The sequence below is a fragment of the Pelophylax lessonae genome, assembly GCF_965119305.1.
Source record: "Pelophylax lessonae genome assembly, chromosome: 2".
Classification (NCBI taxonomy): domain Eukaryota; kingdom Metazoa; phylum Chordata; class Amphibia; order Anura; family Ranidae; genus Pelophylax; species Pelophylax lessonae.
The window spans coordinates 365686921-365703735 of record NC_138769.1 but is presented as its reverse complement, the minus strand read 5'-3'; the positions used below and the strand labels follow the sequence as shown (position 1 = coordinate 365703735).

Here is a 16815-nt window from a genome sequence, read left to right as displayed (position 1 = left end):
GAGCAGAAAGACTGCCGATCCCTGAGCTTTCACAGCTACCTGTAGCAGCAGTTTGGAAAATCATATCAACAAATAAGCACAAGATGGCTGACAAAGTTGGTTTCATTTGTTAACAGTAGTACCAGGTGTGTTTTAAGCCAAGAATTTAATATGAAGTCATACTTGTGTATCAAAGCTTTCTCCCGACTCTACAGACAGGTAGCCTTGGTTCTGGCTGCTGCCAATACGGAAATATGGACATAGCAAGAAAATTTCACTCACGTTTCATAGCTAGTAATTGGCTTCTACTGCGTTGCCTGTGCAGCTTGACACTTTTGACTACAGTTTAAATCTCGGCTCTTCTATTTGTTCTTCAATATGTATCTCTATATATCTGAATAGGTGATATCCTTGATTTTTTTTCTTCTTCAGATTCATTCGTTCCGAACGCTCCATCATTCTGCTCAATTTCTGTTTGTCCATCCTTGCCTCCAATGTTCTGATTCTGGTGGGACAGTCCCAAGCACTCAGCAAGGTCAGAAGCATGTTTTCCCCTTTGTGTACTTTAATCTGCTTACAACAATATTGTTTACAACTTCGTATTTTACAGGCTTGACTCTTCTAAAATTTAAGAATTGCAGCCATGTACCCAATTTAGAAAAGCTTACGTTACTAAGCAAAAGAATAGTGTCTTTATTAAAATTGTGGCCAATATACATATAATGGTGATGCATAGGCATGTATATAGTACTGCTATTTCTTACATGATAGGACCCCAGTTGATACGTTTAGGCCTCATGCACACAGGGCATTTTGCAGCTGCTTTTAGGAGCGTCAGACGTTTTTTTTTTTGCAGCTCAAAAACGCTCCTCTATGTTATCTTATGGCCTCATGCACACACAGACGTTTTGCAGCTGTAAGTGGCATAGACGTTTTCAAGCTGCAAATAAAACACAGGGCCAGTGCATTCTGATGACCAGCGTCAGAGCTGTAAAAACGTCTGACATTGCTAAAGGCTGCTTAGCGTTGCTTAACGTTGCCTCATGTTGCTTATACAGCATTAAGCCACATTATACATTTTTTTTTTATGTGAAAATCAATGGTTCCCTATGGGAGCCCATTGATTTGAGTGAAAGTAGCATCACAAGTCGGATCAGGATTTTGAGGGGAAGCTCCACACCAAAATGGGAAAAAAACAGCGTTGGGGCCCCCCCAGGTTCTGAATAAGGCCCTTCGGGTCTGGTATGGATTTTGAGGGAAGCCCCCACCGAAAAAACGGCGTGGGGTCCCCCCCAAAATCCATACCAGACCCTTATCCAAGCATGCACCAAAGCACCTTGTCCCCATGTTGATGAGGACAAGGGCCTCTTCCCAACAACCCTGGGCGGTGGTTGTGTGGGTCTGCGGGCAGGGGGCTTATTGGAATTTGGATGCCCCCTGTAACAAGGGGGCTCCCCAGATCCCGGACCCCCTCCCTATGTGAATGAGTATGGGGTACATTGTACCCCTACCCATTCACCCCAAAAAAGGCAGCGTAGTGTAAATAATAACAAGAGAAGGTTTTGAGAAGTCCTTTATTAAAAATCTTCCTCCGATCTTCTTCCTCCGATCCCCTCCCTCTGGTCTTCTCCCTCAGGTCTTATCCTTCAGGTCTTCTTTCTCCGGTCTTCTTCCTTCGGTCTTCTTTCTGCAGCCTTCTTCCTCCAGTCCTCCTCCGACGATGTCTCCCTTGATTATGCCAGCTCCACTCTTTGCAACTTCTTATATTGCCATGGGGGCATGGCCTACCAGTGGTGTCAACCGGAGGCCCCGTCCCTTATGTCATTCGCTGACGATGCGGTGCAGAGCCCCCCCTGCTCCAAAGCACCCACTCCCCCATGTTGAGGGCGTGTGGCCTGGTATGGTCCAGGAGGGGGTGGCGCTGGTCGCTTGTCCCCTTCCCTTTCCTAACTTGCCGGACAGCATGCTTTCCTCAAAATCCATACCAGACCCAAAGGGCTGTTTTTATTCCCATTTTGGTGTGGAGTTCCCCCTCAAGATTCTCAGAGCGCAAGCCGCACCACAAGTTGAATCATCCTGATCCAACTTGTGATGTGACTTCCAATCAAATCAATGGGCTGAAAGCTGTATCAAAGACGGCTCATAGGCAACCATTGATTTTGGATGGAGGCAGAAAAATGCTGCTAAAAGCCAATGTGACCAAACGTGCATTAACGCCAATAAAAAAAGCTACTTAAAGCACGTCTTTACAGCTGCTTTTTCCTGGCTTTGGCAGTGGCTCTGCAGCTCGTTTTTTTTAACGCACTGTGTGCATGAGGCCTTTTAGTCATATCTAAGGTCACTACTTCTGTCAGGAAAGAAGGCTATTGGCTACATGAGTATTTTTCATTAGTAGTTTCACAGTTTCCCAAAATAAGAATGTTAAAGTGTAATAGGTCAAAGAGAGCACCAAAATAAAATTCCTTTGTCCAAAGTCTTTTTTGTTCAACTAGTTACAACAAGCAGGGCAAAAGAAAGTCAATGTGTTCATCAGGGCTGGGTGAAACAGCAGAATGTTAAATGCATTCAACCACGTCTACTTTGAACACCAGCATTCACTGTTCTTTATAACATCCTTGGCCTGCAGATCAGACACGTAGAGGTACTTTTGAGTCCATTTAACATTCTGCTATTCATCCAGCCCTGATGATGATGAATGAAAATAGTGTGGTAACCGAAAAACATATCTTTTGCCCTGCTTGTTGTAATCAGTTGAACAATAAAGACTTTTGACACCTAAGAATTTTAACCACGTAAGGACCAGGCCTATTTCTGACACTTGTTATTTACAAGTTAAATTTTTTTTTCTAGAAAATTACTTAGAACCCCCAAATATTATATATTTTTTTTTTAGCAGAGACCCTAGAGAATGAAATGAAGATTGTTGCAAAGCTTTATGACACACCGTATTTGCGCAGCGGTCTTACAAACAATTTTTTTTTGGAATGAATACACTTTTTTTAATTAAAAAATAAGTAAATAGTGAAGTCAGCCCAATTTGTTTCTATAATGTAAAAGATAATGTTACGCCGAGTAAATGGATACCCAACATGTCATGCTTCAACAGTGCGAACGCTCGTGTAATGGCGACAAACATTGGTACCTGAAAATCTTTATAGGTCACACTTTCAAAATTTCTCCAGGTTACCAGTTTAGAGTTACAGAGGTCTAAGGCTAGAATTATTGCTCTTGCTCTAATGATTGCGGCGATACCTTACATATGTGGTTTGAACACGACTTACATATACGTTCGCTTCTGCATGCGACCTCGGGGGGACCGGGTGCTTTAAATTTATTTTTATTTTTTTCTTATTTCTTTTACCTTTTATTTTTTATGTTTACACTGTCCCTTTAAAAAATGTTTTGATCACTTTTATTCTTGTTACAAGGAATGTAAACATTCCTTTTAATAGAAATAAGCAGGACAGGTCCTCTGGGGTCAAAAAGATCTCAGATTTCTCATCTACCCTTAAAAAAAAGAAGAAAAAAAAAATGGGCCCTTTTGGCCGTTGGGCGGAAGCGACGTATGATGTAGTTCCGATCCTCCAAGGCCATAGAGTCGAGTGGGGGCCATCTTGCACAGCACCTCAGAGGACAGGATCATTTTTCCCGCTACTGACGACTCCAGGAAGTGGGGAAAAAGGACCAGGAAACGGCGGGGGGCACCTCTCCGCCACCACAAGGACGACTTTAATGTGAAAGAGGACCGCCGGCTGAGTAAGAATCGGCAAGTAATCTGCTGCCATAACACTAGTAATTAATGTCCAAGTACCGACGTAAAACTGCATCGGGCGGTCCTGAGGTGGGTAAATTTGGCACTCTTTTTGATCTATTACACTTGGATTTCTTTATTTAAATGAATGTCCTTTCCTAGACAGGTCTCTGTCTTTGTGGTGAACTGCCAAATACAGGCAAATATGGCTCAATGTCCACATTTTGATAACCTGTGAAAATAGGTGTCCAGCACCTCTCTACCACTACCTCTTGGAAAATAAAAATGTTAGTACTGCAGATCTCTAGCATTTAAATACATTTGCAGGATGTGATTGTTCATGTTCGTGTCTGTGTTGGAGAAAAAAGAACTATGAAAAAGTGAATCAATTGCTTTACATCTGATTGCTAATGCGTTTCACCCGCTTCGCAGGTATTTTTAAAAAAAATCATAGTTATTGGAATGCTTTTCTGTACCCCTTAGCAGAATTATAAGATGCATCTGTTGCAGAGTTTTATGTGAAGAATGGAAGTAATTATAATAAATATGAGCATGTATACATTTTTTGCATACAGAACAAGCTGCGTTCAGTGGAGTGAGGATTGGAGTTAAAAATAGTATCACGTTATCAACTTGCTCAGCTTGTTACAATTATCACATTGTTACTAGTGCCCGGAAACAGCTTACAAATAATTTGTGCTTCAAGCCCCCACTCTACATCTGCACTGCTTCTTCCTAATACATCCTACGCACGTTGGTGTTGGATATCACTGTGTTCTGTGTCTGAATTCATTCCTTCCCTCCGATGCTTTAATCAATACCTCTATTAAGTTACATGTTCAGTAATATGCTGCCAGTTATACAGTAGATCAGCAATAGTGGGGAAAGGGGAGGTGGTGGTAGGAGTGAAAGAGAGAATCAATGTAGGAATGAAGTGATGGGTGGTGCTGTGTCAAAGGTGTATTTTCTTTGTTTGATTGCACCTAAAAAAGAGGGCAGATGAATAATATTGTTCAAGAAAATCACATTAAGTGGGAACAGGGATGTTACAATAGGAGCTTAGTATAGACAATGTGGTGGTAAGGGGAGGGGGGTCAACCTTGCAAACTCAAGCTTGTGTCACTATATGCATTCCCTTTATATATTATATGTTACTAGACCGCTACAAGCATTCATTCTCTTCTCTGCATCTGTCATTCGCTAACAATAAACATACCCTAGCTATAAACGTCTCTATTATTAGTGATTGATTGCTGAAAAAAAAAAGTATTGCATTTTGTGCAGAAGCATGATAAATAGTGAGGATGGGAACAGCACAGTAAACCCTAAGGCAGTGGTGGTGGTGGTGGTGGTGGTGGGGTGGGGGGGGCTAAATAGAGGCAGCTCTCTTACAAAGGATGCAAAGAGGTATTCTTTATTTTGTATTTTGATGATTATTGTGTTTACATTAACCACAACCTTCAATGAGGGAAAATTTTAAAGATTGATGGGATTATTGTTTTCACCTGCAACCCAAAAAAGGGAGTTCTTGTAACCCCCCCCCCCCCTAACAATTGCCCACTGGAGATTATTAACGTTTGTAAAGTATATGTATACCCAATTACCTAAATATCATATATTTTACATACGGAACTTTAATTTAACATCTGTGTAACATGTTATATTTAAGTTTTTTCAAATCTAAAGCTTTTGTTAAAAAATGACACCTGGCGATCCTGCCATAAAAGATATTAACTAGGCACTTCCTGGTATTGGGTGACAACACTCTCTCCTGGCTCCCAGTTGTGCTCTTGCATGATCAACCTGTCAAGGGTTTCTATATTCATATTCTGAAAGCATAGACCACTGTTGTCACTATCGGGAAACACCCTGATAAATACCATCATTGGAGTGCAGCATGTAGACAGGAAAAGAATTCACAGAGGTTTTTGGAACTCAGCTACACTGGGATGCAACAAAGGATAAAAAGGTGAAAACATTACTGGACAAAAAGACAGTTTATTAAGGGGGAGATTACTAAACCAAAATCTGGTGCAGCCGTGCCTGGTAGCCAATAGCTTCAAACTTCCATTTTGTTCAATTAAGCTTTGACAAAAAAAAAAAAAACTGGAAGCTGATTGGTCCCTATGCAGAGCTGCACCAGATTTTGCACGCTCCTGTTTTAGCAAATCAACCTTTGGCAAACCATATGTCATTGATTAGAGCTTACATCTGCTTCAAGTTCACTATGTAGTCAGTGCTGGGGTGGTATCGGGCATATTAGATTCCTTGTCAATTATGAAAGTAATAGTGGGTATGCTACATAGTAAGCTTGTTTGAGTTACACAAGCTGCTTTATCCAGAAACTAACTTACCAATGCCCTTGGACTATCGCTATAGCACTGAGTTGGCTGGTACATGAGACTCACTACTGTGGTTCCTCCACCTAACCCATGGATCTTTTTCTCTGCAGGCTGTCTGTGCTCTCATTGCTGCTTTCTTGCACTTCTTCTTTCTCTCATCCTTCTGTTGGGTACTGACCGAGGCCTGGCAATCCTACTTAGCTGTCATTGGGCAAATGAGAACACGTCTGGTCCGTAAACGTTTCCTATGTCTGGGCTGGGGTAAGAGAAAAGTCTACACTATATCCTAAAGGCCTTAGCAAGTAGTTTTATTTATTTTTTTCTGCACCTTGTTTGATTGTGGCTCATGGCACTGGAGAGGAAAATACAGTCATCAGTAAACCATTATGTACTAACGCCACAGTGATTTCAGATTCAGTATGAGACATTATATTTGTAGGCATAATTAATTATAGAACATTACAAGGTACTGACTCATTGTAGCCAACAAAATGTAGCTGTAAAGTCTCTGATCATTTATTAGTGCAATATTGTTTCTGCCTTATTTTTCATTTAGTCACAGGATTACTTGTGTGTTTCATGTTAACTATGTATGTTCTAATTCAACAACAAAAAAAAACCCGCGCAAAATTAAAAACTTATTACATAATCACCATTGCTGCTGTTCAAAGGTTATAAATAATCAATACTAAATCACACGCAAAATAGTGTAAGCGTACTAAAAAATATGTGACAAATAATTGTAAGCAAGTGCTATGCGAAAGTCCAAAGTAAAGAAATTCAACATTAGTCCAAATAAAGTACTGAAGTGCTTCACAACCTAAAACTCATGCAGTGGAATGTGCTCATCAACCTATTGTGCTTGCACTTACCAAAGGATGTGGACCCCTTAGCAATACCGCATCTGGGTCTATATGGCTGTATGGTAAGTGGGAAGATGTCAGCTCACATATATCTTGTAGCTTGGCGCTCATGGATGGAGACGAGAGAATCCCAATAGTGTAATAAAACCTTTTTTATTTATAAAAAACTTTGCAACATATCGCATCAGGTAAAACAACATAGTTACATAGTAGTTGAGGTTGAATAAAGACAATAGTCCATCCAGTTCAACCTGTGTAGGTGTGTGTGGCTGTAATCATTTCTCATACCCCTGAATGTTCTGATCCTTGAGATGTATGTCCAAGAGTCTTTTGAAAGTAGCCATACTCCCCGCAGAAACTACCTCTTGTGGTAGAGAATTTCACAATCTTGTAGCCCTAACAGTAAAGAACCCCCTGCGTAGCCTAAGGTTAAATCGCTTCTCCTCTAATCGCATTGTATGGGCTTGTGTCCTCATGCAATCCTTGCGACTGAATAGTTTTTTTCTATGCTGAGATCACCGTTGAGGTATTTGTAAATTGCTATCATGTCCCCTCTCAGGCGTCTCTTCTCCAGGGAGAGTAAATCAAGCGCTTGTAAACGCTCTTTTTAAGGTCCTCTAATCCCCTAATTAGTTTAGTTGCCCTTCTCTGGACTCTCTCCAGCTCCAACACATCCCTCCTGAGGAATGGCGACCAGAACTGGACAGAATACTCCAGATGCGGTCGGACCAGAGTTTTATAAAGTGAAAGGATTATAGTCTTATCTCTGGTGTATATCCCCCTTCTTTATGCATGCTAATATTCTGCCGGCTTTGGCAGCTGCAGCTTGACATTGCATGCTATTGCTAAGTCTATCCTCTACTAAGACTCCCAGATCTTTCTCCATTTTTGATTCCCCCAAAGGTCCCCCCCCCCCAAAGTGTATTGTGCTTTTATGTTTTTAGTCCTCAAGTGCAAAACTTTACACTTCTCCACAATAAACCTCATTTGGCATGTAGTTGCCCACTCTGTGATTTTGTTCAGGTCATTCTGTAAGATATCTGCATCATGATGTGAAATTATTGCCCTGCCCAATTTTGTGTCATCAAATCACAACAAATCATTCAATCTCTCGGTCCAAATTCGTAACACAAAAGTCTTTGATAACACCCTGTGGGAGGGGCAAAACATGTCGACGTAGATTCTGGTTCCTCAGTGACGTCACGTCCGGCTCAGCGGTGGAACGCCCGCAGAGGTTTGCATTCCATGCTCACCCCACATTAGGAATTTGGATTGAATGATTTGTCTATCTTTGTTTCACCCTGATGCGATATGTTGCCTACAACATTGTAAGTGCAATTTTAATGTTTTTTTTATAAATAAAAAAGGTTTTATTACACTATTGGGATTCTCTCGTCTCCATCCATGAGCGCCAAGCTACAAGATATATGTGAGCTGACATCTTCCCACTTACCACACAGCCATATAGACCCACATGCGGTATTGCTAAGGGGTCCACATCCTTTGGTAAGTGCAAGCACAAGAGGGCGATGAGCACATTCCACTGCATGAGTTTTAAGTTGTAAAGCACTTCAGCACTTTATTTGGACTAATGTTGAATTTATTTACTTTGGACTTTCACTGAGCACTTGCTTACAATTATTTGTCACATATTTTTTAGTGCGTTTACACTGTTTTGCGTTGTGATTTAGTGTTGAATAACTATGTATGCTATTTTTGCAACATTCTCTCAAATTTTGCACAAATTTTATTTAACCTAAGTGATTACACAGGTCAAAAAAAAGGACTGGAACATACTGTATCTCTATGGGTGGACTAATTAATGGATTAAATGGATGTGCAATTACATCTACATGCATTTAAGTTTATTGGACCAAGGCTGCCTAGGGATTCTTTGGATCTATTATGGAATGGAGATGGATGTCACAAATGTGATCTCAATTTCTGTTCTGATCTGACTAGGAAGCTCAAATAGGCTTATGTGGGTTTTTTCTGGTACCCTGGTTTCCTCCCACACTACAAAATATTCTGGTAGGTGATTTGGCTACTGTCTACAATGGCCCTAATATGTAAGAGTGCATTTAAGCATGTGAGATAGGAATTAGGTTGTAAACTTCTTGAGAGCAGGGACTGACGTAAATGTACAGCAGGTAAAGCACTGCATAAATTGCCTATAATAAATATGTAATCAAAAAAACTGGAGCAACCGTTAAAATTTTTATATTAAAGAGGAAGGAATAGAACCAAGGTCATATTTTACTTGTGGTCTTTGCCCCCACTGGGGAAATTTCTTCTTGCTTTCTGTGTAATCAATGGAACAGGAAGTGAGGAGAATAACTCAAACTTTGTTCTCTTTTAGGGAGAATTCTGTCAGATGGTAAATTCTGCCCAGTTCCCAATAGATACAATTACTCTTCTATTCCTGTTCTGCCTGGCACCCATCAACTGGACTAAAACATTAAGGAAACTCTATGCTTATTGGGACACCAACAGCAATAAAATCCCACACTTCCTGTTTTGTCTGTTACTCATTACCTAGAAAGCCAGTCAGTAGATTGTCTTATTTGCTGTTCTTTCTGGTACCCATAAAATGAACAGGAGGTGGGGAAATTTTTTTTTACTCATGATCTGTCTGACCTCTGTCAAGTAGATAAGAAATACTGAGATTTTTCCTCACGTCCTGTTCTGTCTGAAATCCAGTAAATATACAGGAAGTAAGGAGAAATTTTCCAGACCGCAAGAAAAAGTTGGTAGGTTCTAACCATTCCTCACTGCACTACAAAATAAAAAAATAAAGTTTTGGCCAGAGTTATACTTTAAAACCTACATTAATGAACACTTTATCATTTAGGACTGAGTGGGAAAGAGATAGCTGTCCTGGATTTGCCTGGACATTCCCGTTTTTAACGCTGTTGTCCCTTACTGATTGAGTTCCAGCCAGCCTCCTGAGAGAACAGTGTGAGGTAGAGATGTCCCTAGTGGGACTTGCCACATGCAAGGTACTTGCCCCCAATCTGCCCCAGGTCCTGACACTGCACTTTCCACACTTTTCAATTTTCCACTGCCGTCTCTCCTGTCCCAGCAATTCTTCAGAGCTCAGATTTGGTGGTTTTAGTGCTCAAAAGCCGCAGGCACTTCTCAGGGCAGGCAGCCAGCATCTGAAGGACAACCTGCTTTTCCTTGACACTGAAGTGTCTCTCATGTTGCTAAGTGCATGGGTTCAGACAGCCTTGCCCAGCAAACAAAATCATTCGAGAGGACTCCAGCTGTGGTAGACTCAGCAGCAGAGGAACCCCCCCAGCAGCCTAAAGCATAGGACAGTATGAGCCAGATATTCAGATCCCCACTGATCACCACTGCCCCTTTGTTCACCTCACTGCCCTCCTGTTCACCCCATTGCCCCTGTTCATCCCATTGTCACATATCCAGCCCATTGCACCCTCTGTCAACCCTACTGACCCCCTGTTCACCTCACTGACCCCTATCCACCCCACTGCCCTCTGTTTACCTTACTGCCTCCCTGTTCACCTCATTGCCTCCTATCCACTCACTGCCCCTCTAATCACCCCATTACCGCTAACCAACCCCTTGCCTACCCCAATGCCCCCTGTTCACACCACTGCCCCCTGTTCACCTCACCACCTCCTTGCTCACACCATTGCCCCCTATATCTCCCCCTGTCCACATGACCACCCCCCTGTTCACCCCATTGTCCCTTTGTCTACTTCATTGCTCCCCTGTTTACTGCCTCCCTGTCCAGCCTATTTCCACCTATCCACCGTCCTGTCCACCCCATTACTCTCATGTTTACACCATTGCACCCTGTCTATCCCACTGCCCCCCTGTTCAACTCACTGTCCCCCAACTACCCCAATGCTCCCTATCCACTCCATTGCCCCCCTGTTTATATCACTGCCCCCCCCCCATTTACCCCGATTGCCCCCTATCCACCCTATCGCTCCCCTATTAACCACTATTCACCATTGTTCTCCACCATGCCCCCTTGTCTTCTGCACTTCACCTTCCTGCCCTCCTGTTCACTCCACTCTACCCTTGCCCCCCACACTGAGCACTGCTGGCCCCCTGTCCACCCCACCAAGCACTACTGCTCCCTTGTTCACGCCACTGAGCACCACTGCCCGCTCCTACACTGAGCCCCACTGCCCACCTGTTCCCCCTACTAAGCACAACTGCCCCCCTGTCCTAGGACTAATGCCCCCACTGATTTCCATTGCTCCTACCCCTTTGCTTGCTTCCCACTGAGCACCAGTTTTTCTCCTCATCCCCCCTACTAATCGCCAGTCACCCCCCCCCCCCCATGATTACCAATTATTTTAATATATACTGATAACGAGACATTTTCCTTTCCTCTAACTGCCTACTGCAGCACTAATCACCTATGCTGGGCATTTTTTAGCCCCAATGACCATAATAACAGGCCTCTCACTGACCATAGATAGCTGTCATTTTTTCCACCTACTGACCACAGAGGGTGGGCATTCCCCCCCACTGACCAAAAATAGCGAGCATTTTTCATTCTTCTTACCACAGATGACAAACATTTAATTTCCTCCCACTGACCACAGATAGCGTGATTTATTTCCTTTCTCCACCCACAGATGATGGGCATTTTTTCCCCACTCACAACAAATGGTGGGCATTTTTTTCCTCTTGTTCGCTAAAGATTTCTCCTCCCACAGACCACAGATTGTGGGCATTTTTCTCCTCACCTTAGACAACCTGATTGTGCAATCTCCTGTAGATCTGCAAAAACTATTTGGTAAATGTAAATGAGATTGTACAGGGATTGTTCGATCAGATTGTAGTGTTTAATGGCCACCATTAAATAGAGATTGTTAAAGCTAGCTAAACTAACTCATAAATCATTTTACTAGTGAACATTACCTTCTTTTTTAAAATAAATTGTACAATAGGTCTCCTATATGCTTCTTGTAGAATGACACTCAATTTATAGAACCTCCTGCCCCTAATTAAAGTAATTTTCTACCTACAATGCCTTGCTGGACACACAACAAAAAAGCATCCCTAGAAATCGATTTGAAATGTTGGCAACTATGTACTGATAAGCAGCTGCAAATTGGCAGAAATTTTCCAACTTGTTAATTTATTAGATGTTGATCTAAAGATCGTCTTCTGTTGAAAAGGGGCGGCCACACACTAATTGAAATTTGGCTGGTCCCTGTTGAAACGACTATATTTCAATCCATCTATGGCCCCTTTTATGGAATGATTAAAGAAATTAGGAAATTTGGTGAACTGTAACTATTCAGTCACAATTTGAACTTTTAAAAAATGGGTGTGGAGTGTCTTTTGTTTTGTTTCTTTTTGTCTGCTATCAGATTTTGATTGACAGATGTGAATGACTGGAACACATTTGTTCAGGAGGCAACCTTTATAGCCCCATTTTATTTGCTTCTGAATTGGGTTCAGAGTGGACTGTTAGGTTTTTTTGTTATCTGTAAGGTATCACTACTACCTCAATTATTAGTATTTTACAGGATTTATATAAAGCTAACAGTTCACACAGTGCTTTACAAAATATAAGGAGATGGTACAGTTACAATACAATTCAATAGATAAGGGTTAGGAGGGCACTGCTCCTAAGAGCTTAGGATCAAAAAGGGAGGGGCATGTGATACAAAAGATAATAACTGTGTGGGGTGAGTTGATGGAAAAAGTTAAAGCACAGTTGTTTGCTGGAGGGGAGCTAGGCCTTTTTTTTTTTTACTTTTATAGGAAATTGTCTAAGGACAGGCAAAGTAGGAGATAGTCAAACAGATTGGGGTAGGAAATTCCAAAGGATGGGAGAGGCTTTGGAGAAGTTCTGGAGGAGAGCATGGGAAGAAGTGACAAGGGAGCTATGGAGCAAGAGGTCCTGGGAGGTGTGAAAAGAACAGTTTGGGTGCTATTTTGGTAAAAGATTTTTGATGTAGCACAGTTGTGGATAGCTTTGTGTATTGTCTGGTATTTTAAAATCTATGCCTTGGGTGAGCAGAAACAAGTGGAGTGATTGGCAGAGAGGGGTGGTAGCGACTGAACGGTTAGTAACATGGATGAGTATGGCAGCAGCATTCACTTATACTAAAGGGGGGAAAGCTTGTGTAGAGATAGGTCAACAAGGAGGAAGTTGTGATAGTCAAGGTCAGAGAATCAATGTACTACATATTAAGTGTTATATATATATATTAATATTAAGTGTTACTAAACCCAGGACCCTGTATTCACTAAATCTGACCTCCCACAGTACATAGAGCATTGAAATGCAATTATTTTAGTAAATATACACTGCAGTATATAGCAGTCTTGTGACTTCTATGAATGTCTGGATAAAGCCTGTAGGAGGAGTTTTCATTCAACTCTGACTGTCCTATGAGGCTGCAGGACCCCTGACCCTTTGTCTGGACAGTGCTGTTTGGCCCTGTGCCGAACACATGCATCCTCCCAAGAACAAAAAACAAAAACAAACTCTATAGAAATACACATCTAACTGTGCATGTGCAGAGTGTCCCCAAGACTCTGTACTATCAGCAGATGGATTGGGGACTGTGGAAAAATGGGAAGATCAGAGAATACAGGATCAAACAGCGTTTTCACACAATACAGAGGATTAACCTCTTAGGTCCCACAGTGAGTATAGCAAGCATGCTTTACTGCATATAACGACTGATTTTACTGTTGTGGGTTTAGTAACACCTTAATTGTAGAAGCTTTCTTTTAAGTTTCTGTTCATTTTAATTTGCCTTTTCTCTTTTCTGCCGTAGCGGCACTGCTATGTATAAGAATACCGCAGAATTCTAATAATATCCTATGCCACAGTCCTCAGTGTAATTAGAGCTGATAAAATGAAACAGTCTTTCTCTGTTGTCAAACCACTATGTTTATTCTAGTGATAAAAAGGATAACCACAAATTATAGCCCAAATTATAAGTCAAGTGTATGCCTGTTTGTCTGTTAACTGTATGGGCCTATTAGTAACAGAATAACAAAAAAAGGAGTTATATATTCTGTAGCGTATTTTGAAAGTAAAATATGTTGTCTCCTAGAACCACTAACTTAAAGCAGCCTTTTCTATGTTTATTAAAAGTCAGCAGCTACAAAAAGTGTAGCTGCTGACTTTTAATAAACACACACTCACCTGTCCCACAGTCCAGCGATGCGGCCGCCCGAAGCCTCAATCCTCTCCCTCTGGTCTCGGTGGCGCCGGCATTACTGGTGTGGGCACCCGGCTGTGAAGCCGCAAGCGAGTTGCACTGCGCATCTTGATTGGCCGGCAATCTTCTGGGACCTCTGAAATGTCCCAGAAAATTGCAGGGAGGGAGGGGGAGAGGAGAACTTCCACTCAGGGTGCCGCGGCGCTCGGAGCGGAAGTGGGAGCAGGTACCTGTCAAAACTAGGTACCCGCCCCCCCCCCCCCAAAAAAAAAGGACATGCCAAATGTGGCATGTCAGGGGGTTAGGACTACCTAAAGCAGAAGTTCCACTTTTGGGTGGAACTCCGCTTTAAAGGGCTGCAATTATATTGTGTGCCCCCCCATGCCAACTATCTTATGCTGTATTTACCTACCCAAAGTGACTGGGTAACCTTAGGTCCCTGTCACACTGTCAAGGGGATCACTGGAAAGTATGGAGAAAACACTATAAACCACCCCTCTGTGTCTACAGCATCGCCAACTTGGTGACTGGAAGAGGGAGATTTTGCACAGTGTTAGCCTGCAATGAAGCAAGGTTTGGCTGGTCCTACCAGTATGGGTGACACCGTAAACTAGGGGCTTATGTCCTCTTGCCAGAGGCATGGGACTCAATTCACTAAAGAATATCTCATGAGATAAATAAATCACGTGACACATTTTCTCCAATTATCTCATAAGACGCTGAAAATGTCAATTTACTATCACCTCATGAGTTATTTACCTCACTAACCAAAAATATGAGGTAAATACCTTACTGTTAAATGCTGTTAAATTCAATTCACTAAAGGAAATAAATAAATAAATACATGAGGTAAATAAAATGGCGTTAAAGTCAAAATTAAAATAATGAAATAAATAAGTGCACAGGTTATTTAAGTAGTGGTCCAGCCATGAGGTACTTAATCGACCGTATATTGTACATATACAGCGGCAAAGTAGCTCCCCTGTATGTGATTCTGCACTTCTGGGTCTGGGGCTTGCACGTGCGCCGCCAGCGGCCTGCTCCCGTTGTGATTGGACACATCATGAGCCACTCAGCGGCTCCCGAGGATGCCCGATCGTTCGGGAGAAAGGCAGAATGGTGTTCTGCTTATGTAAACAAGGCAGATCGCTGTTCTGTGGCAAGGGATGTCTGAGATCCTGTGTTTCTGCTAGGCAGGAACACGGATCTCTGCCTTCCCACTGTACAAGCACATCCCCCACAGTTAGTAAGCACTCCCTAGGAACACGTTTAACCCTTTGATCTTCCCTGATGTTAACCCCTTCCCTGCCAGTGTCATTAGTACAGTGACAGTGCGTTTTTTTTTTGCACTGATCACTGTGTTAGTGTCACGGGTCCCCAAAAAGTGTCACCTAGTTCTTCTCCTCCACTATACAGAGTTGCTTGCTTCATACTAAGGGTGCTGCTGCCAGGTGCTGCTTGGTTAATTCATAACCCTATGGACTCTAACAAAGAGCTTATCTGCCATATCATGATGTTTTCTGATGCTTGAGACCATATGTTTGTAATACATTACTCTAGCGCCTCTACATATTTTTACAATCTTCAAATACAGAAAGGCTTCTCCACAGTAAGAGCTGTGAAAATGTGGAATAGACTGTCCAGCTCAGTAGATTGTTTTAAAAAAGGCCTGGATTCTTTCCTAAATGTACATAATATAAATGGGTACTAGCATTTATAGGTAAAGTTTATGAAAGGAATATCCAATTGCCTCTCGGGGGATTAGGAAGGATTTTTTTCCCCTGCTGTAGAAAATTGGATCATGCTTTGCTGAAGTTTTTTCCCCTTCCTCTGGATCAACTGTGGGTATGGGATTGTGTATATAGGATTGTAAAACAATTTTTTTTTTTTTTTTTTATGTTTTCCCCTTAATATTAGTTGAACTAGATGGACTTTGTGTTTTTATTTCTTTAATTTAACTTGGTTGTTTTTGATGCACCATGTGTGTCCTGTGAAAGCAGCTTCCCTTTGACTCTTTGACTGATATTCCAGTCACCTTGTTTCTTTTGTAATAATACATATGATGCAGGGACGGCACTGACTTAGTGAGCTGGCAGATTTCTACGCTTTGAACCATTTTATCTCTTTATTAGCATTAAAACCTGAAGAGGTTGTTGTAATCCTTCTCCACTGTATTAGTCCCACCGAATACCACATGGTTCCATGAGTAAAATACCACATACCGGGTCTACTGTATTCGTCCCACTAAATACCACATGGTTTCACAAGTAAAATACCACATACCAGGCCTACTGTATTCGTTCCACTAAATACCACATGGTTTCACGAGTAAAATACCACATACCAGGTCTACTGTATTTGTTCCACTAAATACCACATGGTTTCACAAGTAAAATACCACATACCGGGTCTACTCTATTCGTCCCACTAAATACCACATGGTTTCACGTGTAAAATACCACATACGGGGTCTACTGTATTCGTCCCACTAAATACCACATGGTTTAATGAGTAAAATACCACATACCGGGTCTACTGTATTTGTCCCACTGAATATCACAAAGTTTCACAAGTAAAATACCACATACTGGGTCTACTGTATTTGTTCCACTGAATACCACATGGTTTCATGAGTAAAATACCACATACCGGGTCTACTGTATTCGTCCCACTGAATATCACAAAGTTTCACAAGTAAAATACCACAT

At 41.8% G+C, this 16815-nt stretch overlaps 1 protein-coding gene across 12 annotated transcripts in view; it reads left to right on the top strand.

The window, feature by feature from the left end:
- ADGRB2 (adhesion G protein-coupled receptor B2) overlaps nucleotides 1–16815 on the top strand; it is a 695259-nt gene that overhangs the window by 617893 nt on the left and 60551 nt on the right. For all 12 annotated transcript variants that reach the window (XM_082246705.1, XM_082246713.1, XM_082246711.1 and 9 more), the window contains 2 exons: nucleotides 412–514; nucleotides 6183–6333. In XM_082246705.1, the coding sequence (XP_082102831.1) occupies nucleotides 412–514; nucleotides 6183–6333 (254 nt within the window). The remainder of the gene's footprint in view (nucleotides 1–411; nucleotides 515–6182; nucleotides 6334–16815) is intronic.